A 24,675-nucleotide genomic window follows, 5' to 3' on the forward strand; every position below is an offset into this window, starting at 1 on the left:
TTCCTCATGAGGACACCAGGTGAGACCTAATGGCTGTAACCTGTCCTTGAGTCATTTGTTTTCTTAGAGACTATAGTAACAAAATCAAAATGCCTTGTAAAGTGGACAAAAATAAAAAAAAAAACACATTAAGTTTGTGTCTGTGCAAAGAAAACCCAGGAAAGTAGACACAGACATTTAGGGTGCAAATCTACTCTTTAAACATCATAGCAGTGTAAATAATGGATCAGGACAGTTTAGTGTCATAAACTCATGTGGAAACCTGACTGCTCTCAGCAAGACTCTACAATAACAGACTTGAAGGAGGTGAGAGGACTCAAGCTAAGTCAAGAAATATAGCTGATCCTGTCTGGGAGCAGAGGAACAGATTAGATATAATCTATGTTGTTGTTGTTATCATCATCATCATCATCTTAATCTCCCTTAAAAAATTTAAATTTATTTGATTTACCCTCCACTTCCTCATTTTCCTTGTGCAGACAAGAGTCTAGATATTTGAAAACACGCAAGTATGTGTGAATTCTCTCTTGTGGGAGGAGTGTGTAACAATAAACTTTAAAACATAGCCTATAGAGCAGAAATTTTGAAGTATAGTTTTGAGGTTTAGTAGTTGAACATGCACTTGTACTGAAACATTCCAGGTGTATTTGGATTTTACTATTTTTTTTCATCACATGTTAACTTTTCAGAATTAGTCAAAAGGTTTTCTCTCATCTTCTGAATTCACTGTAATGTAATACATTTTTTATACACACCATTTAAAACCTTATCAGAGTGCAATCTATCACCATGAAAAATGTTAGTGGTAGGAATATTGGGTAAAAAATCATTCAATTTCAAAAGATTAATGGATGAACTTGCTACTAATCACACACACACATCTTGCAAAGAAGAGATCAGACATTAAAAGAATGGCTTGGTGTAAAATATAGACATGGATAAAATAGGTCTTTGGTGATTGGGGTCTGGAAGGCTTCATTTTCATTTATCTTGAGTACATCTATATTTCAATAGGCGAGACATTATTTGTCCTTTTTGATATTACTTAGTGAACAGTGAAATTAGAAGGACTGCACGTAACAAGTACTGCTCACATTGTCCCCTCTGACCCTCCTGAATTTTTCAGTTTCTCATTACATCAGCATTACTAATATCTCGCTTACATGCTCTCTAACAAAAAACACTATTTCTGTTGAAGCCTACAGAAATGCCAAATTACATTTGAATTGCTTTCCTATGTGCATGCACAGTCTAATCCTGGACCTTTAGATAGTATAACATTTACAGAACTAACAAGTTTTCACTACACTAACGAGCATGCCAACACAATTATTTGATTATCCTAAAAAAAAAACTGCCCGTCTGAGACCATAACCTAGATGCCACCTTCTTTAGCCTAAAGACATTACTTTATGGTTTTAATCACTGACATGATAAAAAATCCCCCCTCTGCACTAATTACCCTGAAAATATTTGACAGATGATCCTTTCTGTCTGGGATATTCTTATTTTGAAGGTGAATCTCCTCTTTGTTTGGAGGCTGACCATTCTAACATATCTCTATTTTATCTATATTAAAAAAAAAAATTAAGTTAAACTGCAACAGGATTGGGTACATCACTTTCACTTTAAAGACACTCATTGCATGAACTGACATTACTTTTTCTTCCTTTTACCATGCTTTGTCCCTAAGTGATGGGCAAGGAGTCAATTTTGCACTGGCTTTCTACTTTTTTCTGTCCACATACAGTGAAAATGCATCATCATCCCAGGTGTCTCTCAGATGCTCTCTAACAGCCTTCATTAAATTTACACTGTTTATCTCTTCATTGTAGGAATACAATTCTACACATCCTTCAGACTCATTTTTATTTTCCTAGCTTATCTCTCTACTGACTTACAACTTGATTCTGTCATCACACAGGTATTCTACCTTCTCTTAATATTGCTGACATCTAGTTATGTTTGAATTAACACCTTCATCCAGATGATTAATGATTCTGACTCTATTGCTAATGGCAGCTACAGTTATATAAAACGGGAGCGAAGACAACAGAAACCACAATAATGTACTGAAACGTGAAGGTACATTTCTTCCTGATATCATTACTGGCTGTACTGAGTCTTTCATCAAGGATTTCTTTCTTCCCCTTATCCTCCATGACAATTATAATAGCAGTAACAAAACAATAACAGCCTGTGTACAACACCTGCGGGTATATCTTCCAACACCATTGCATCAGATCATCAAGAAAAGACCACCCACATGCAGGACTTCTGCCTCCAAATTAACACCCCAACCTTTTTTCATGTCTTCTACGGGAGACATGTTATGAATAAAGATTTTGTCTTACAATACCTATGGATTCTCTAGGAGGGAAGTTCTGCAAAGAGCCATCTCAAAGTAATGACACATAGTTAACTCAGGTGAAAAATCCCTCAACATGCATTACTTCTCCCAGCCTCTCCAAGAATTCATGCCATCTCATTTCTGGACATCATTTTGCCCTTTCACAAACTTTCATAAAGAGTGAGTCAGAGGTGGAGATAAGTTTTAAATGAGTATATGCTGCCTTCTCGTTGTCATATGTACTTGCCGTTTTCTCATTTCTTCATTTGCAGAGGCAGAAACTAGAAGCACCAAATGCTGAGCAACGACAAGCACCAATGAGAGAATGCTGTCAGAAACTGTTGTGGACCTTTACGGAAGTGTTTGAGCCCATAAATGCTACTGCAGAAATATAAAAAAGAGAAGAAAACTGAGAAAGTGAAGATGTTCCCTACGTGTGATACAGAAAGCAAACAAGAATTTGCTGCTCAAAGTCCCTTTCAGAAAACCCAGGAAAAGGTGTTTTTTTTGTTTGTTTGTTTGTTTGTTTTTCTTCCCAATTAGCTGAACAAAGAGAACACTATTTTCGGGTTATTAAATCATGACTGTTGTTAAGCTGTGGAACAGCTAAAGTGGCAAAAGAAGTGTAAGAGGTCCTCTCACCACTTCTTAGGCATGCCCTTCCAAACTCCGTGTGTTGCTACTTTGATACATCAACTTGGAGAGCAGTTGTAGAGACATATTTAATTGAACTTTAATACAAAAGCTAATACTTTAATGTAGTACCTTTGGGTTTGAAGGCTTGGAGAGCTTTTCTTACTCAATTTTTCAGCTCCCAAAAGAAAAGTTCATACTGTATACAGGACTTCTATACAAATGTTCATGGCTCTCCTATCTTCCAACAGCATAGATGGCCCCACAGCCAATCTACTAGAACCTTATCAGCAATGCATTTACGGGAACTAATTAGCCATTAGCGTCTAGCCTCTCTTTCACTGGTATAAATTCAATAGGAACATTTAAGATATAAAAGTTGTTTTACATTGATTACTTTGCACTGATTAATGCATCACAATGTTTTGTGGGCATTGCTATCTTTATTGCTTTTCTGGTTTTAAGCCTTTCTCAGACTATCTGCTTTGGCATCTGAAACCAGGCTAGTATCGTATCTAAATCCAGAAGAGTAACAAGGGATTCAGACTGGCAGTAACCAGTGCCACAGAGAAGTTTTGCCATGGTCATGGGAGGGCATTATGGTCTAGCTGCCATGCCCAGTAAGTTGAACTGGTAAAGCTTGTACAGGCAGTCGGAACAGAGGAATTACTATTTCCCAAGTCTTCAGTTAGCTTCTTGTAAGAGAGATCCCCTATTTGTGCTATGAGTAGCACCTAAACCACCATCCCATATTCTAGATCATAATTTCCCATCTGTGTATGCTGATGCCAAAAAGCTGCTGCCCCATCTCCTTCTTCAGCAGACCAAGGCCACTGTACTTATACAGTATGTGAACATGGCCAGCAGGGACCGACCCCCACACACTCTCTTCCACAAACATTTTTGAACAAGACAAGGACAAGATGGGATTTTTGGGACAGTGACAACTTAGAAATGAAAAGTGTGCACATGCAACAAACGCAGAGGAAGCTGACAGCTCTGAATTTTGCACCTTTCTACCCCTCCCCAAAGACAAACTGTTCCCTGAGGAAGTAACTAAAGTTGCTGCAAACACAGAAGATTCTTTTTTTCCACCCTTCAGTAACTCTCCAGTTTATTATGATGTAGGAGGAAAGCCCCTGTATGTAGCACATTAGTGATATGGACAGAGACACAGCAGCAATTAAGACACACCAGTAGTATATTACTGGTCCTACAGCAACCTATTATGAGAAGTCACCTCCTCATCACTTGTCCTCTAAAGAAGTTTCACTGTTTTACCAGGAACAACAGAACAAGTTTAATAACAGAAAACAGCTTCACAAAGTGACGCTAAGCTATTTGGAGTAAAAAACCCCTGCTCTGAGCTACAGATCACAAAGGGAAAGCCCCACCACTCCACCCCCAGATGAACACTGCACAGCAAGCAACTCTGTGACGTAAGCTCAGAAAAGCACCAAAGTCAAAAGAAAGGGGTCTAGGTAGACATCCCAGAGTGTCCTACATATTTGGTCTCCCCTGAGATGGAAGAGGTGGAGACATGCAGCCCCATAGCATGGTCCTCAGCACATCAGACATTGTGATGGTTGCCATCCCCTCAGTTCCTACAGCAAAGCCCCCAGCTTGCAGGGCTGTGAAATGTACCGCTTTGCCCCTGTTGCAGTGGTAGCTTGTAAAATGGAGGCGCTCACATTGATCTGGTTCACTCGAAGTGTTGTGAGGCTTGCTTAAATGACGCTTGAAAACACTGATGGCAGCAGGGGTTAGATATGGGGAGAGAATGCTGGACAGCCACTACTCAGTCACTTAGAAAACACAATCTGGACAGGGAGAGGGATGCATCATGTGATTCTGCTCTTCAAGTCATTTTTTTTTCCTCCCCAAATTAAAACAAATATAAAACCCCTACATTTGGTCAACACTGAAACCTTTACTAGCATTATTTTCCATTTTAAAAATCATAACATTATTTTGAATTTCAGCTCCTTAATATTATTTTTCCATAATTCTTCTCTCAGAAGAAGGGGTATATAATTTCTAACTTCAGAAACAACAGATGCCACAATCCTCTATGGGATGCAAGCATCTAGTATTCCTCTGATTTCTTCTATTGTTAATTAGCAAGGCGCTAGATCTCCAGCCCACTTAAACCATTATAACAGCACGAATTCTTCATTACTTTGACATTAAAGGAAATGTTGAGCTTTTTTACTTTATTTTTTAAATACTTTCTTCAAAGGGATAAAAATGAAAATAGGATACATAGCATTTGTGGCATTTTTAAGTAAAGTTTAAATGAAGTTATCCATAATTGGATAAGATAAAGTGATAACATAAAGTGTATGCCCTGAAAATGGGCCAGAAATTCATCTGTGCATTTTACTTGACGGTAATCACTTTCAATATTCTGTAAAGGTACCCAGGAGACGAGTAGAGATGTTTGGTAGTGAACAGTAAAACATAATCAGTCTTCAGGAAGACAGTAAAAATTACTGATCTGTGACATCTCACATGCTCAAGTCAATTAAATATGATTAATGACTACCAGGGCTGATGTGTATGTTGCTCTTTTAGTATATATACAGGGAAAAGGGACTACGGATATTTACTCACTCTCCTCCTCCATATTCATGTACAGACGTGTCCTGGAGTATAAACATATGTTCAGAAACTCGTTTGGGGATAGGCAATGAATTGCTAAAACCCGGGAAATGATAGAAGCTTTGCAAGTTTCCTGTTGCCTAAAAATCTGCTAAGTTTTTACCAGGAAAAAAAAAAAATAAAAAAAAAAATCAATAATCAAGAACAAGCATCATGCCAAACTGGCAATAGAAGGAAGCAAAGGTTTTGCCTACCTGAGCAGGTGGTGGTGGCTGTTGCACAAAGCCTTGGGGCGGCGGTGGTGGCTGCAGCACTTGCTGAGACACTGGTGGACCTGAACCTGTAAAGCCTCCTGGGGGAAGCTGTTGAGTTGGGGAAGCCATAATGTAACCCGTCTGCTGGGCAGGCTGCTGTAAGATAGGTGACGGGTAGACAGGGCCAGAAGGTGATTCAGGGTTGTCTCCTGATGATTGACGACTCAAGCTCATCTGGTTAAACTGTGTTGTCATGTCATCTCGCTGCAGGGCAAAAGCCAGTAGAAAATGGTGTAGACATGATATCTGTGGTAGACACTTATGCAAATTAGCAAAACAAAATAGATTCAAACAGAGCATGAGGGGAAAACGAATTGCTCAGCTCAAGTAAGTGCTAAACTTTGCATGAATATCTACCAAAAATGAAGGCAATTAAAATGAAAATGACTATAAAAGCTTTGACAAGACTTCTGGGCTGCAAGATGATTAGCACAAAAGCCAATTATTTTGGCTTTTACCCTCCCCACTCCCTTTTTTTTCACCCTAAATGACAGTGAACTTTACAGGATTCAGAAGATGACATTTTCAGTATAAAGGGCACAAGAATAACTTTATGATGAATACCTCTTCCCCACAGAATTCCTCAGCCAAAGACATGCTGGCAATTTCACCTGTGTTTCAAAATGATCCCAAGAGGAATTCAGTAGGATTCAGGTGCAGACCTTTTCCTTTTTGGACTGTTTTGAAAAAATCCAAGGTTGCAAACACAGAGAAGGTTAAAAAAAAAAAAAAAAAAAGCTAAGCCTTCAGTTACTATTTCAAGACTTTTTATTCAGCGTTGAAAAGAAACAAGTATTTTATTTGACTGGAGAGGAGGAAAAATCTATGGTAGGATGAACATACCAAACTAAGTCAATGGACCTAAGTCTCATTACATGCTGGTAATGACACACGAGGATTCTAGACAGTATCTGTTCAGTCTTGCAAAAATATCCATACAAAATTAACCCTCAAGTTTATTTTATGGAGGTCAAAGACTTACAAATGTGGTTCTATGCATCTTCATTTGTGCCCATACTGCAAGACTTAAATATCCAACATTAAAATGTATTCTGTATAGTAATAAATTCATCATAAAACTACAGTGAGTGCTAATATGCAGACTACAGTCCCTTCTTTATTTCCTTCTCAGGGACAAGGAATATGCAATACAAAAATTACTTTTACTTAAAACACCCAATCTATTTTTAAGTGAAGCCTCTTTGATTGTGTTGACATCCCTGTGGTACTTCGCTCTCCAAAACCATTCCACACAATATACTTATGATGGGAAACTTCAAAATAGAAAAAAGGGTTTCTGCAGAGAGCACTGCAACAACCACTTGTTACACAGAGACTCACCCTTCCAGTCTGCAAAAAGATAATGTCAAACTAATTTTTAAACACTCTTAGTTAGAACTTCAGGTGACAAAAGAAAGGATCGCTATTAAATTTAGCATCACCCTACGTTTATATTCAGGCACATAAGTCATCTATTTGAAGTTGTTTCTTTAAAAACTTAGTACATGGACTACCTGGATGGCAAGTGTGCAAATAAATTCAATGAGAAACTTCACTGCACCTGGAATGCCTCTGGATTTGCACAATAGAGACCAAGAACTTCAAAACTCTACAATTTAACACACTGTATGTATAATATAATGGATAAGGACACTAGTTCAGCATTTATGAAAACAATTTCAGAAAGAAGGTGAAGCTTCACTATTAAGTTAGCCACTAAAACTATCGGCCGAGGTATTACTACCAATTAGAACAACCTGAGATGCCTGCAGGACAAGATACTTTTCATGGGAACTAGCACTGAGATATCCAACTTCCATTCAGCAGCGGTCTTTTTTTCTTGCCTTTTACTGTTCATCTACCAGGAATTAATAATACTATTCCAGCTGCAGGGATCTGTTCGGCTTTGTTTCCATCTTTTATTATAACTAGGTGACAACTCTACCTTGGAAAAAATCAGCCTTAAACAATATTACCAGCATGAGAGAGAATAACAAGAAAAACAAAACAAAAACTTGTAGCACCTCTTAAAATATCAGCTTCATTTTACAACTGTGTAAACTTAGTCCTATAAGCACTAAGCCAGATTGAAACTCCAAAAGTGTACTCTATTTTTATTATATATGAGCCATTAGTGCTTTGTCATGATACATGATAATATCACACCTTTTGCAGCTGGCTCATCAATACCCTGTTTTCCAAGTGCTCTGGTATGATCAGGGAATAAATCCAGGCAGCAGTTTTAGTATATTGATGTCCTAGAGGTCTCTTCTCCTGTATTTGTGGACATAAAATGTCTAAATCTCAAACACTCAAGTTAACAATTTAAGCTCCCTTGACAAAATGGGGAGAGACATGTTCCTAACACAGGCGCAACAGAGTATTTTCTGGAGGTTCCACTAACTGGATAGAGAACCCTTCTCCTAACTTCATTGCCCAGGCTGGATAACTAGAATCAGTGGATACACTCTTACAAAATGCTTGTCAGTATCAAAAGTGTTAAGGCAAAAAGGGATTGAGATGGGGGTCTCATTTTGGGAAGTCCCTTGTGGTCTCAAGTCCTTGAGGCTCTCAAGCACACTCATGCACACACACGCACAACTTCAAGTAAAGGAAAATACAAAAGTCTTTAGTACCACAGAAAACTGCTGTGTTGGAGAGACTGGCAGGAGATGCTGGGGAGGATAAGAAACTGCTGGATATTGGACTGACTGAGAAGATGGCTGCATGGCCTGAACAGGCTGCAAAATAAACACAGCAAAAGGCAATAAGTACAACCCACTTAGAGAGAGAGAACAGCAACAACAAACTCTGTTACTAAGAACAAAGGTCTTTCTCAAACACAGCTCTGAAAATGCAGGTGACTAATCACCAGTACAGTACAAGAGATCAGGTACTTTGATTTTAGTCCTTGATTTATCTTTTCACAAACAATTCTTTATTACGAATTTCTGCTTATTTTCTTATATTTGATGGCTGTTAGAGTAAATGAAGCCACAGCTATACCCTCTTATTACTGATGTGAAGCAAAACCAAAATTAAGATTCTACATTTAATTTTCTGAAATAAAATAGAAGAGCAACACAGTGTAAGTATGTGGATTTTGCCGATAATGACTGATTTAAGTCATTTGAGTGTGCTATAGGCAAAGGAATACTGATTGGAAAGCTGCTCTGGCAGAACACAGTAGCTAGAAAGAGAAAAACAGGTTGTAAATTAACAAGAGAGAGGTCTGTCAGCTCAAAGCACATTTCGTCCAAGCAAAAGAACAATTTTCTACAGCATTATTGCCTTGGAATAGCTTTACTACTCCTTTTATTTTAATCTATCATTTACCTTGAATCTTACACAGGTTTGCTACCACCTTCTTCTTCTAAAACTGCTGAGACCAAATCAAGACAAAAACCACAAGCATTAGTCCAAACCCAGTAAAATTGGAGCATTTCACTAAATTTAAACATTGTCTCACAGGATAAGCTGGGATGAAACTGTGCCAAATTATAACACAAAAAGCCCTGTAGATTTTGTTTGCTCTGGGAGCAAGTAGAATATAGGATTCTTGCTGGAGTAGTTCCCTCTGCTTGCTTTGCAGTTCATGCTGAGGGAGTAGGCATGCAATCCACAAAATTAAGTTTGAGTCAGACTGAAAGGCTGCTACCCATGCTTGGCTATGTCTGGCCATGTGCCACAGACATCCAGGGGCCAAGGAGTTGAAGCACCATGGCACTGTGCCTAAACTATGCTGCTGTTCCCCACTACTGCTGTAGCTCCAGAGCTCCAGCTAGGAGTGGGGTTGTAGCCAGAGCATGGTGCACAGACAGAAGACCATGTGTCTTTCTGTTGGGGAAAGGGTGCTTGGAGATAAGGTTACCTACAGCCCAGCCCTGATATAACTTGAAAAGGAGTTTGCAGGGTCCCAAGTTGTACCTGAATTTTTTAACACAACCCCACTGCTATTGAAAGTGACAGGGAAATGTTTGTGGCAGTTCACACCACATCAGGAGAAATCTGTAGAAGTATGAATGGCCAGAGCCGCCAAGCACGCACAGAGCTCTCAAGGATCCTTAAAGGTCCACAAAGTGGTAAACTTTGAAAAGTTGCTGTTCAAATTCTCCTCCTTCCCTTCTCACATTATCACTAATGGATTCTAGTTCTGCCCTCAGCTTGACAGACATTGCAGCTAAGAAACAGTGGTCAATACCCTACCTCAGGCATGGTGGTGATGAAAATCTCCATGCCTGTTTGGTCTGTGTAAATATTCTTGTAACCTCTACCTATATCGCATGCCGCAACTCTTATCGAGAGAGCAGAAATGCATAATGAGAATAGTACTGTAAAATTTTACGCAGTACTGCTAATGGTCTACTAGCATTAGGGAGCAAATTTACCGAGAGCTTTCTTATTAATAGTAAAGACCTATTTACTAGTAAAAATAGTAAAAAAACTATTTACTATTTATAGTAAAAACTAGTATAAACCTACATACCAATAAAAATAGAGGAAATGGGGAGAGTAATTAAACATTACAAAGGAGAAACCATTAATACTACACACTTTTATTTTCCAAGCCATGGAAAGTTGTCCGGCAAAGAGTCAATATAGATCTGAGCTCCCATAATTTCACTCAACTTCACAATTTGTACAGAGCTACAGATTGAACTAGTCTGAAATTGAATGCTTCAACTTTCACGTACATGGCAATTTTTCCAAAATAAATTTAAAGACTATGTAGACATATTCCAACTAGATTAATGGTCTTTTTCAAAATGAAACCATCCTTTAGATGGAATTTTAAGAAGAAATCTTCTACTCCAGCTGTTTCATCCACATTGAATAAATATATCATGGGCCCCATTTGTCTCAAAGATATTTTGTCTAGCTGCATCCTTCCCTACCCTAATCTTTCTGTCCTTCTTCATATCCTTGAGAGCTTCACTTCTTTTCCCAATGGCCTCCACACCTACCTGTGTGACAAGGTGACTTGCCATTTGCTGCTGTGGCTGTTGAACCTGCTGAGGCTGCTGGGATGAAGGCTGCTGCTGAGACTGTCCCACCATCTGGCTCCTCATTGTCTGCTGGCTGCTGGGAGGATTGTATATTGCAGGCGTCCCATCAGGATTTACAAATGGTTGACCTGAAACAAAACAACATCAAAAAGTGATGAACACTTTTTAAAATGTTCTATTTTCTGTATGAAAGCCCAGAAGGTTGTCTAAGTGATTACTAACTGACCTACTACAACAGTAAAGTTCTAGTTACTCTCAATGCCTCATTACAATATTGGCCATGTTTTTATTTATTTATTTCAGGCACGGATAACAAATAACAGATTTTTGTTCAGATAACATATTATTGTTTTGGCAGTACTAATTTCCAAAGAGTGAATAAAAGGTTGCCATGACTATAAGATGATTCAGGTGCCATGATTACTTGAAGTCATTCAGCGATGAATCAGTTAATATTAAAACTGAACTCTGGAACCAGAGGATATTCATATACATTTTATTGCTGCACAACAGTAGCTAAATGTATATAGCTCCTCTTGACACACTGTACTTTATATATGTAGAAGTAAAAAAAAGACCTTGTTACTAATTTATTTACACACTGTAATAACAGTGTTATTCTCTTGAGACTGGTATCCTAAGTAATTACAGGAGGCAGCCCTGAAAGTTATCAGGGAAGAAATACTTAAGATGTCTGTGAAAATCTTTTACATACATTTCCACTACTGGCAGAAGTTGGTACGTACATAACGTATAAGTTGCTGAACTCTGCTTCAGATATTTTAGCTGGGGAAAGCAGTCCTGCAAAATTAACATCTGTAAAAAAATATTTTTACCAAAGTCATTGCCTTACAGAGGAAAAAAATTATTTTTGGTTTTCCTCTGTAGGCAACATGTATTTGTGACCTTATAGAAGTGAAGACAAATACATAAATTATAAATTATAAATTCATAAATCAAAGGATTTATATGTTTACATGAGAAATGATAAATTTAAACCACAAAGTGATAACAATGTAGGCATCTGAAGTAGGAATGTTTCAGATAAAATGAGAGGTCTGGAGGAATCTGGTGACTCAGTAATAGTAAAATGACTAATTTCTGTTTTTTATACCACCTCTGGTAAAAGTAGTGCCTCTGCCTATTCTGTCTATTCATCAACCCCTGTCTTTTGGTTCCTTCCTCTTATTGTGGTCAGAACCATATGAGAAGAACAAGCTAAAGAAACCTTGCCTTCTCTCTCCACATTTGCTGGATTAAGTCACACTCACAATGAGAAAGGTAACAATCAAAGCAAGTAGAAGGCAAGCAGAGGTCAGTTTCCCATTAGATGGTTTCTTGCTTGTTGCTATGAAGACCCTGGGTGAAATAGCATGGAAAGAAATGTCCTGTCCTGTTTTCCTCCCTCTCAGCTTGGAAGTCTCAGGTGACAGAAGTACTTTAGGAGACTGGGGAAGGCTGCAATGATACTTACTAACAGCACAGATACCTTAAAGGAGGCTGTAGCGAGGTGGGGGTTGGTCTATTTTCCCACGTGCCTGGTGACAGGATAAGGGGGAATGGGCTAAAGTTGCACCAGGGGAGATTTAGGTTGGATATTAGGAAGAACTTCTTTACCAAAAGGGTTGTTAGGCATTAGAATGGGCTGCCCAGGGAAGTGGTTGAGTCACCATCCCTGGAGGTCTTTAAAAGATGTTTAGATGTAGAGCTTAGTGATATGGTTTAGTGGAGGACTTGTTAGTGTTAGGTCAGAGGTTGGACTCCGTGATCTTGGAGGTCTCTTCCAACCTAGATGATTCTGTGATTCTGTAAAAACACATATTTACTTCCAATTGGTGTTTCCTCATGAGTTTGGGATATTCAAGTGCCACAAAATGAGATTGTGGAAATTTAGTTAAAGGTTATCTTCTCCTTAAGAATCAGCTGTGACCCTGCTGGCAAATAACATGGTGCAAAGCTGCAAAGAATAAGTACTTGTAACCAAAATGCCACTGACTGCTGTCTAAAGGGAAAAACACCATGGCAGAGGCTCATGGAGAAAATGATTCCAAAAACCACTAAGTGCCCTGCTGGAAGCCAGACTGGGTGAGCAGGGTAACAGGCTCCTGAAGCCTGTGCCAGATGCTGAAGGGAAACCATAAAGAATGTTTCACGTGGATCAGCAAATAATGACAGGACTGAAGAGAAAAAGTCCAGCAATGCTTTTACAGATGAGAAAAAGACCTTTTAACAAGAATTTTTTTAAATAGAAAATGAAAAGGAGAGATCAGATTGTAACAGGGAAGGCATATTTAAATTATGAACTGTGGCCCTGATAGGACGAAGACTGTGATGTCAATTTGAAGGAGAATGAAACATACATGCTCTTAGACTGTCAAAGAGGTCAAGTCAGATAACATGTCAAGGGGAATCCTTTAAAGAGTAAAACAGACTGGTGAGGTGGGTGAAATGCAAAGTAAAAGAACATAGCTGCATTAATGGTCTCTTTCCAAAGCAAGCCAGAACCTTCTCTATCTTGGGAAGAAGAGGGCTAAACTCAAGGAGAGGAGTTGAAGGAAACTGGATATGGAAAAGAAAGCATGGGTTACTAACACCTGAGAAGGAGCTAAGCAGTATGAGAGAAGGGAGTCTGACAACATTTCTGGGTGCCATTAGGGGCTTACACGGTCAGTGTCTCTGTAGTGTGAAAGGAAGCAAAGATCTTTAAAGACACAACGTTAGGATCAAAAGAGAAGATAGGAAGTAACCACTTTCCAAGAGGAGAATAAAGAACTAAAGAATAATATTACATAAAGAAAGAAAATCTATTCATTACAGGAAACAAAGCTCTTTTTTTTTTCATTTTCTTTAAACTGTCTTCTTTTCATCTATGTTTCTGACAGCATCCATCACTTTGATAGTCGAGCACAGCATCCAGCAATCTCTATGTCTCCTCCCCACAGAGCTTCTTTTGTAATGTTACTGTAATAAGATGCAAAGATTTTGAGCCCAAGGAGTGGCAAATTTGCGGCATGTATTTTGCTGCATTTTAAAAACACAATAGACACTACATTATAGACTGACTTTCAGCACATGTAACAGCATGAAAGCTATACATTGAAGTTGAGAATTTCAGTCCTTAGATGGATTTGTTCCCTCCATTTTCTTCGGTATGCATATATTTACAAATGGACTACAGAAACAAAACTTACGGTCTGGAAAAAAAATAATCAAAAAATATACAACAGCACACTATTACGTGTGCACAAAACCCACTTACTCTCTGAATATTAAACATACAACACACATGGAGCTCTTGGTTATACCTCTGCAGACAATGAGGCAAGCTAAGAGGAAAGACCAGGTACTCTGGACTAGTGACAATACTAATGGGTATTATACAACACCAGATGCTTCTATCTGTATATGCCTAAGGAAAGCTTGGTTTAACAGTTTTTTGAGAGCATGTTTTTCTTAAATACTGCAACTTTCAGTTTTTCTTGACTCCACTCTAACTAAAAGAATATTTTTAGTAGTGGACTCACAGATCAGCTTTACACATTTGCATCAAGATCTCATAACAGAGAGGTGTAATATATATGAAATACTGGTTTTAAGTAATAATCCTCAAATAAAAAGCTCTTGAATGCTCTATTAAAGACTTTGGAAAAAAATATTTTGGAGTTGAACTCTCAATTCCCAGCAGAAGGGAAAATTCAGTGCTCTGTATGCTTTGTTATTTTAAACCCAGCATAACTCATCTAAGGATGACAGCACAGCTAGTCATGGTCACTGAAATACTGCAAAAACACTGAAGAGGCATCACAGTCTCAACCTCTGTGAACCTTTTTAAGGTTCATCCGGACCAAGGAGGTAACAAATTGCCTTAAACTTTCAACAAGCACTCGGGTTCAGGCTGAGTGGTTTCTAAAGCACTTAGATGACAGTGAGTGTCTTGCTTGCGCTCTGCAGTTCTGTTAACTACCAGAACAATGCAGAACTGAGGAGATTAAAACTTTCTCTTATCACAAAACCTTCTAGTTTAAATACAATTACTAATCACACAGTTTACATAAGAAAATCAACTCCAAAGTGCTAATTCAAAAGCAGCATCTAAGCCTTTTGAAATTCTTCTAATGCTAAGCGCAATTTCTAAAACTTTGAGCATCAGACTTCATTCAGTTGCACCATATTTCAGCATGCTCAATATGGAAGAGCATCAACATTTACTAAAGGTAATGGGATCTCAGAGAATTCATAGCCAAGGAGTGCCAGGACTTTACAAGATGAAAATACTCATGCAGACCCAAGCCAGATTATGTTTCTATCATTTCCCACCAGAAAATCTTTCTAGAAACATGGAATTTGCTGAGTTCCCAGATGCCATCAGAAACACTGAAGGGCAGTACAAGGCAGGAGAGCATCGGACTGACCTGTGTGTGGGTTGAGCAGGATACTGCCAGGCGGTATCCCTGCAGCTTCAAGTGGAAGAATGATATAGCTGGTGTTGTTGGATGCCACCTGGCCACTCATCCCATTCTCAGGGTAGGACACGGTGCCTGAAGAGCTGGCCGTCACCCCAGGGACAAGAGGTGCACTTTGGAGAGGCTGATGTATTCGTGACAGGGATCCTGAGGAACCAGCGCTGCTGGAAGACTCTGAGCCTAACAGAGAGACACAACCACAGTTATGAAGTTCCCAAGTCTCCATCAGACACATCGCATACATAGGGGTAAGGCTTCACATATTGCAAAGGCAAGCATTAGTCTATGCCCAGCTGGTAGAAGTGGAGTTTTCCCTCCACACTGAGCTCAGTATTCAGATGAACTTAATTCAAAAGATCCCTTTTTCCTCCAGCAAAACCTGTTCCTCCACATCTAAGAAAACAGTTTTATCAAGCAGAACACAGACCACTCAGTATGTATTTAGAATGCAAAGGTAGTGGTTCATAAAGTATAAAAGCTAAACACAGGGTTAGAAACTAAAAATGTTTTCTGCAAGGAAAAAAAAACAGCAACTGCTTTCTCAGTCAGATAACACAGTAGCTGTGCTACATGTGGCATTAACTCACAGCTACCTAACATTTCTGCAACTTTGATTTTTCAGCACCTAGATTATTTAAGCTGATCGATGAAGCTAAATCAAATGTGCTAAAATATATTTGTACCTGGAAGGATAGGGACCTGCATTCTTTTAAAACTTAATGTAATTTCCAAATTTCAGAGATTTTACTTGATCAGATTGCAATTTCTGTCCTGTAAAAATGATAAGAATCTCTGAGAACATAAGGCTCAGATGAATGGCTCCTTAATAGCAGGATGTTAAGGCAAATACATAAGAGGTATGAAAGTAAATGTCTTATACAGATGCTTCCTTCCAGATGAAAAAAATGCAACTTTTTTTGTATTTTACTTCTGTGTAACTTATATTTTTTATAACCTTCTTAGGGTCTTCCTGCAGGTATAAACTAAAAGGAAAGGCAGAATTCAGACTTCATTTTCATCAAACTTCTTACTTCAAGGCCAAAATACAGCATTTATAAAGGGGATGCTACAGAAGGATCCAGCAGTCAACTACTTGGATTCAATTCTTAATCAAATCCATATTGGAATTAATTTCTTTCCTCATAATTAGAGCAAAACAGGTTTCCTCTGAAGAAATCACACCAGTATCCCATTATCTAAAACATACAGTGTCTTTCCGCAGATCATTATTGAATGTTGTTTAAAAGCTAATGTACATTTCAAACTTCACTTCTGTATTGTAGCTATGACAGAGATAATCCTCTTTATGAGCTGTGCACTACTTGCCATTGGTAGGACACTAAATCTGTTTCTCCAATATCTAATCAAGAAAGTCATAGTGATTTCCTACATATATATATATTTATTTCTACAAATACAATTTTTTCAAAAAATGTCTTTGCAAAAGAAGTTGGTTTAATGTTTTAGTTAATTTTTGCTCTCTGTGTAGACTGAGGCTGGAAATAGAGAGATTATTCATTCCTCCAGGGACAGTCCTATTTATTGGATGATTAAAGATTTCAGCATTTGTACTAATTGCAGAGATATTCGTGGAGGTCATCTCCTCAGCAAGCTACAAGTGATATTTGGCATCTTTCTCCCAGATGTAAATGCACTTGCTGGAGTTTTATTTTCCTTCTGCGGCAGTTACCAGGTCCCTTCCTGGACTCATCTGGCAATTGTACGTGCATTTCATGTTGCTTGATGTTTTGCTTTACTTTCTCCTTTTCTCTGTCATCTATTGAATTCTATGGGCTACAAAGCCACCTGGAAATTCAGGATGAGATTCCATAGCCCCCATCACTATCACATCTCTGTTATTATTTCTACATCTATAAGTAGTATCAAACCTAAGTTCACTCTTCTCTCCCCATTTTGTGCTATTTGAAGAAATGCTGTTAGGTTAAAAAAAAAAAATAATAATAATAATTAAAAAAAAAAAAACAACGAAGCTCTGACATACAAATTTTTCCCTTCCTTTCAGCTGGTTTTATGGCAGAATCACAGACTGATCTTTACCAACTTCTGAATGTTAGAAGCCAAAGGACTGTAATGAATTCAGATGTACTCATCAAATGGCAGACAGGAACAGTAGAACAATCACGTTGCCTAAGATGATAGCTTTGAAATACGTGCCTTAAAAGATCAAAAATCTGCTCTATCCTGCAGCAGAAGATCAATTTTGAAAGAATGAAAACAAGGTGCAAAACTATTTCAGCAATTAACTGAATATTTAAAAAAAAAAATCTCAGATGTTATTACTTCACCATTCTTGCCACCATTTATCCAGTATTATTACAATCTATGTTAACTTTTCCAACACTACAACTTACTTCTTATCGTTTTAAGTCTAGACATATTAAGCCAAATAAACTCCAACACTGATGTTTGGAAATTACCACCAATTAATCTTGTCTTTGTAGCTCTGATTAGCTGTTTTCATAGTTTCTGAATTTGGAATAAGAAATCACCACATAATGCATTCAGTACTGTAGCAAATGAAAAAGTGAACTATCTGACTTTATTCAGATTCACATTACGAAAGGTCTTACTAAATACTTCTGAAAGAAGTTTTGAGTAGTTTAGAGTTTTGCCCCCATTACACAACCCAACCTCTTTTTCCAGTATGCAATGATGGCTACTTCTGGATTCTCCTATAATTTTCTTACTGCTTCACAGCTGACATAACCACCTTCATATTCTCATCATTTCCAATTAATATAAATATATTTAAGTGTTCTGTATAGCAGTTCAAAGAGCATTGAAAGAGAATGAAACAGAAAAATAACCACAGAGTCTTAATAGCTTAATTTTTAGGGGGAAAGAAGAAAGGTTCCATTCATTTTCCAGTACTTGAGCTCTAGTAAGCGATGTGATGTGGCTTGCTCTATTTTCTTTTGGTTAGTATTCAGTATCTGATGAATTTCAGCCTCTTTGCTCAGCCCATCTTGTGAGTCCATGATGAGTTTTTCCTTTCTTATCAACTGGACACAAGTTCTACCCAATATTTGCTCCAGTTGGTCAATTTTTCAGGAACAGTACAGTGCTGTTTAGAAATATTTCCTTGCTACTTTAATAAATCACTTGCATTCCTGTATATTACAATTTATTTATTTATTTATTTTTAAAATGATAATCGTATGTGCTCACGTGAACACAATTTTCTGCAAGCTGTGTTTCTAAAATTAAGATTGATGTTTTAGTACAGTCAGTTGGTGGGAAGTGTATGATTGGAAACAGTTGGTTCAAGATTTATTGCCCACACATCAGCACTCCTACAACTTTTTTTGGAGTTACGAGATCTATCAGGCTAATACCTGATTAAAGAAAATCATAAAGAAGCAGAAATACAGTTCCCCAAAACCCATATACAAAGTTATAATTTATAGGATATCTCATTAAAAAAAAAAGTTATTGTAATGAAATGCCTGCAGTATAATCACCTTTGCCTGACAGGAGTAGCAATGAACACCTAACCGGAGAGGTTTGGATAGTGCTACAATTATTTGGAGCCACTCCAAGGAAGTTAATGATTCCTACAGATATCTATCAACACAGCTAATATCCCAAGACAGACAGCTTTTCATAAAGGGAAGTAAAGAAATATACTCCAACAGATGTGTATTCCACTTGATGGAAAATAATGCAGTAAGAAAAGCTAAATAATGCACCATTGAAAGTAAAGATTGCAGTGTATCTTCCAATAATTAAGTAGATATAAAGATGCATATGTTTCTTTTGAACACATCTTGTCTTACCTCCTAATAACATGTACTAAAAGCTATTGCAATGTGCCAGAAAATAGCATGGTGGTTTATGAACTAGATTTTCCCTTCACGGATATGGTTAAAGACTGCAGAGATACATCTTTGTTAGCCATAGGGACATCATTTACTCAACCCTGGGAAGTCCATTATTCCTGCAGGAAATCTAAACTAATCAAGGTTTTGTAGGATGTCCCTACACTGTAGGAACACGATCCAGTAGTGATTTGTTAAGTTACTAAGCTGCAAAATACGGAAGTAGAAAACTTTATTTCAAATATAAGAACTGTGTTTTTAAGTGGAACAGTGCCTTCTAAACTATCAACAGGTGCATGAAAATAGTACTCAGAACCGGTATAATAGCCACACAATGGATTTCAAACAGACCCTTTTGAGAAGTTTGCAAGAATGAAGTAGCATATTTCCTTTGTTAAACACGTTTATTACCATACAGTTGAATGCAATTAAAATATAAGACTAATAGACACTGCTATACAGCATGTTCTCTGATCTGTCTTTGCCCAAGAGGAGGCAAACATCCTTCTGTGCTCAGTTTCTTTATTTCTGCTATGTAAAATCAATTACTGATTTATCAAAGTTAAGGTTAAGGGCAGAACATTTAATTCTGATGACAATATTAGAAATGATCTGGAAAGACTACACTGCTAATATTGCATCACTATATATATTCTCAAAGGCTGCTGTTAGCCGTCAAAGAAAATCCTTAAAGTCCATGCTCGAGAAACATAATTGAGACTGGATGACTGTCATTGATGTAGAATAACTTTCACATTCAAAATTGTCATTTTCCATCATTTGGCCAATGAAGAACATTCTGAGGCACTGCAGACTTCAGACAGATTTTGTTTTTACTATGCTTAGGACAGAAAAGCTTTAAATTCATTACTATGAATCATAAAGCACTTCAAAGAGTATACCAGTACTTTCTGTAGATGAAAACTAGGACAGAATTATCGTTTATTTAGCTCTGTCTTACCACAGCAGCGTACCTTGTGTTTGTAATGATACCTGGGAAATTCCATTTCAATCACTATTGTAAATAAACAAAACCCCCAAACCATGATAGAGCTTTAACTGTGTAATTATGGACTACAGAATGTCTACTGTTGCCTATGACTGGATTACAGAGTAATGAAGATCTAATGCAGAAACGTGCAAAATGAAATGTTGCTTAGTACCTCAAGTACCTCTTGGAAAACATATGCAAAAACACATGGAGGCTCTGACAGCAGTATGAATGCACTCAGCATCTTTTTTTTTTTTCTTTGTAAGTGGAGAGAGAACCCTTACAAGACATATTTCCATTATTTTTTGAAAGGTCATTTGCTTCTGTTTTAATGTCATTTAAAAACATTTCAGAGAGGACAGAAATAGCAGTTCAGATATTATTTCCTCTGACTTTCCACAGGCTGACTGACAGTTTCACTTTGTGTCCTGGCTTTAAAGATGTGTCTTTGTTTTGATATCCAACCTTGCTCTCCCCCAGACCCTTTTATTTAATTTCTTTTTTACTCTTTCTATGCCTCATCTAGCTTTCACGCTGATCTTTGCTTTTAACAAGTCAACAATTGCTCTGCAAAGAACATGGAATTTTAATATCACTTACGTTATAAAAATTTATGGTAAGAGCTTTCATTTGGAAGCAATTTTGGATTTGGTGCCTATAGAGTGCAAATGCATTAAAATTGTTGGAATGCTTCAGAGATGTCTCCTTAATATATCTTCTTAAGTGCACCCTTTAATATGTTTAACACTAAGATGGTTATTTAAAGGTATTAGTCTTTTGCAACTAGATTTCTCAGCAATTCAAACTGGATTTCCCTGACATGGTGGTAAATGCTCTGCATTTCTGCAATATAATGCTGCAGAGAAGTACTTTTAACTGTTCTCTGCTGAAGGTGAACTACATAAAAAAGCGTACTAGCAACCTCTGCCTCCTCCCTAATTCATGTACAGCAAATTGAATTCTGATGCAATGAAAGTTTCATGGGAGGCAAAGAAACCTGGAAGTATAAACATGGTCTACTGCATACTTTGGACTACACTGTGTAGCCTATTCATCCTTTATATGACTAAAAACAAAAATACAGGAGCACATTTTCAAAGCTACATACACACTGGTTGTGCTAAGTTACGTATGCTTCTGCTCAAAAACAATCTGGAGGTGTAAAACAAAACAAAACAAAACCCTATACTGTACCATATTCAAAGACAAATTCATGTCTTAATTCCACAGAATTACACATATAAAGAAGTGAAGTAAAACTGAAGGAGAATCTTAAGGTTAAAAAAAAAACAACCAACCAACCCACCAAAAAAAACCAACAACATTGTCTAAGGTCTTAAAAAGAAAGGTAAAATAAAAGCATTAAGAAACAAGCAGGCTATTCTGAAAGCTCCCAGCATCTTTATGAACATCAGGGTTTGAAAGAGAAGGTTCCTGACTAGTTGGTGACTTTCCATCTGTGAAATGCACCAAAATCCGTGAGTATGTTTGAGATCTTGAAGTCCAGAATGTAGTTATCAAGTCAAAGGTTTGCTCAGTTTATTATGAAAACACCATTCCTGGGCATCCTGAAGCAGAGAAAACGTATCATACCATTTGGAGAATAGGAGTGAAATCTGACTAATCTATGTTTGATAAACTGGGCTTAAATTAAGTACCATCCATAAAACACTCTCAAGCTGAAAAAACACTAAGTGCTAAGTATTGATTACCACTTTCCCTGTATAATATTTATCAAGTGAACCAAATTGATAGAATTGTCTTATGGACTCATTATTTATTATGCACTTTTACACCAAAAAAAAAATATAATAAAGTGGCTTAATGGCATAGCTTAAAATTATTTAGATCCAGACCCTGTGACTCACTCATATGTTAATGCACCCATGAAGTTAATGCAAATAAATACAGAATTCCCACCAGGTTCATAGTCCCCTTAAATAGGGCTTTCATTTAATTGGAAACAAACGAGAAAATGGAGAGGCTACAGGACCTCTATGAATCAAGAAATTCCACTACAGCACATTGGCTCATCGGCCAACAGATTGGAAGAGGCTTTACTCTGTGGTACAGATGGTCTGTATTTTAGCACTGACAACAAAAATTTCTTGGATTTCTCATCAGATATACAACATTCTTCCCTATTCACAAAGAGTAAGATTAATAAAAAAGTAATATCTGTGCTGTTAATTTGTTTTGTTCAAAAGGACTACTACCTTTTGAGGCTACAACAATTGCAGATAGTGTTTGAATAGGTTGTGCAAATGCTCTAATCCAGGAAAATCCTACTTCACCTAGGGTTTGTACACCTACTATTGCTACTAGAATATATATAGATAGACACACATATCTGGTATGCTCAGTACAGTCACTTATCACCCATGACAAAGTGTACTGTGAACCCAATACAGTACTAGCTACCTGTTTTAGACAGTTTGCCGGTACTTTTGTTACTTGATGAGCTATCTCCTCTTGTCAGGACGGTTATGCCACCAAAACTTGCTGTCTTTGTTATGGCTGGCTTCAAATTTCGATTTGAACTGTCTGAGTCTGTGCTGCTCCATGGCCTCTGGTGGTCTGTCCACTTCAATTCATTCTCCGTACTGCTCTGCCGACTGCCAGATGCCTTCCCCGAGCTATCTCTGTTACCCCTGCAGACATCAGAAAACAGATTTATGCACACACGCACACACAAAAAAAAAAAAAAAAAAAAAAAAGACAACAGGGCAGAGCCTATCTCTGGGTACTCTGCAGTGAGCCTACTGAAGAAAAAGAAATACTCTGTACTTATAGAAGCATGCATAGAAGGGGGAATTTGACCCCAATACTCATCCACCTTCAGCAACTTAACACTGTTGTAGCTCTTGTGGTAGTGGTATAAGCAGCACTTACTGCTGCTTCCCTCTTGCATATATCCCAAGAGCATTTCACTAGACAGGACTGATGAAGCAATATTACATAGGACTCACATAGCACTTCTATTGCCTGTTGATTATCTCCTCCTGCAGAAAATCCCTCACTCACTCCTTCTCTCTTCGCTGTCCATCAACTGTACAGTTTTCCTCTATAAATTCACCTGCCCTCTGGCCTGGTCTTCACATCCACCCTCTTCAATTCTTTTGCAGCTTGTCACCACTCACCTGCCTCTTCATCTGCTCTGCAAAGTGATCCAACCCCCTTCCCTAAATGTGTCCTTTTAGCTCCTAGCATGACCCCAAACTCTTCAATGCTAATGCTCCATTTAGAGATCCCATCAGTTTTGGGATCATATTCCTCCTCTATGTCCCAACTTTAAGTTGCAAAAAGCTCTAGGTAAGGACTACCTGTCCTTAAACAGCTGTAAAGCAGCCAGTGCACCATGCATGGTAACACAGCAAAAGGAGCAGAGAGCAGAAACCAGAGGAGAATTTGACTTACTTGTGATGAATAGCTTATATTGTGCTGCTAAAATGACAAAACCAGCATGCCTACTACAGCCATTATCCCAAGTGAGGCTAATAACACTGACTTTTGGAAGGCTTTTAGAAGACATTTCCCAACCCTCTGTCTTATTTCACACTCTAATACCTTGCAGGCTCAAGGCACTTTCTACAAATCAAAAGGATGAGACTGCTTCTACTCTCCACCTCCCCAGTCCCCTTCTCCTTGCAAATGTAGCTCTTGCTCTCTACTTGGAGAACCTGCCAAGCTGTGCCCTTGAGGACGTGAAGGAGCAGGGTGTCAAAGACAAAATCAGGCTGACACATTCCTTGCCTGTGATCAGAGCCTCACACCAATGTGATTTGGCAGTGTTTATCTGTTCACCTTTGCTATACCCAGACAATGGGAAAGCACAAAGAGAAACAGCACAGAAGCAACAACATTAAAAAAAATAAAAATAAAAAAGAAAAAGATTTTAAAAAGAAACTATCCTGCAGATTTAATTGGAAATAAAAAGAGGTATAGTATTTACAAATTCTTTTGCATTCTTGTGCTTAAAACTTAGTATATATATAAAAAAAAATCTTATATTTATATTCTAGTGAAAAAACAGGGAGAGAAAATTAATGCTTCTATATCCCAGTTCTCTATTTCCTATTTGCTCCCCAAACCTGAATACATATTAGTTATTAAAAGCCTGTGCATGGACATTTTTGATGCCTCCTTACTCCTGCATGCCTAGTCCAAAACCCTCAGATCATCAAGACTAGCCTAAAGCATGGAGAATTTTTCTGCCTGTGGCCATGGGATGCAGCTCCAGCTCTTTTCCTCCTTCAGTGGTCTTCTCACCTCTGCGGCTGCTGTGCAGACATGTACAGTTGACAAACACAAGTACACATCAAATAAACCTGCCTCCTTGCACCTCATAGTGAGAAATTATGTGATACAAATTATTCACACTTAGAGTGACAGACTACCACTGCTACATATGCAAACAACAATGCATAGATGAGCATAGTGATCACTCTACTTCTACATAGCTATCCCCATGCTTGGTG

General features: G+C 37.9%; 1 protein-coding gene across 43 annotated transcripts in view; it reads right to left on the reverse strand.

The window, feature by feature from the left end:
* ARPP21 (cAMP regulated phosphoprotein 21) overlaps positions 1 to 24,675 on the reverse strand; it is a 204,612-nt gene that overhangs the window by 42,219 nt on the left and 137,718 nt on the right. For 34 of the 43 annotated variants that reach the window (XM_068670687.1, XM_068670692.1, XM_068670689.1 and 31 more), the window contains 5 exons: positions 22,616 to 22,848; positions 15,317 to 15,547; positions 10,863 to 11,032; positions 8,535 to 8,639; positions 5,839 to 6,102 (listed from right to left, as the gene is read on the reverse strand). In XM_068670687.1, the coding sequence (XP_068526788.1) occupies positions 5,839 to 6,102; positions 8,535 to 8,639; positions 10,863 to 11,032; positions 15,317 to 15,547; positions 22,616 to 22,848 (1,003 nt within the window). The remainder of the gene's footprint in view (positions 1 to 5,838; positions 6,103 to 8,534; positions 8,640 to 10,862; positions 11,033 to 15,316; positions 15,548 to 22,615; positions 22,849 to 24,675) is intronic. The other 9 variants (XM_068670705.1, XM_068670701.1, XM_068670709.1 and 6 more) reach the window with 3 other exon arrangements.

This window comes from Anas acuta, chromosome 2 (assembly GCF_963932015.1).
Source record: "Anas acuta chromosome 2, bAnaAcu1.1, whole genome shotgun sequence".
In the NCBI taxonomy this organism is placed as follows: Eukaryota; Metazoa; Chordata; class Aves; order Anseriformes; family Anatidae; genus Anas; species Anas acuta.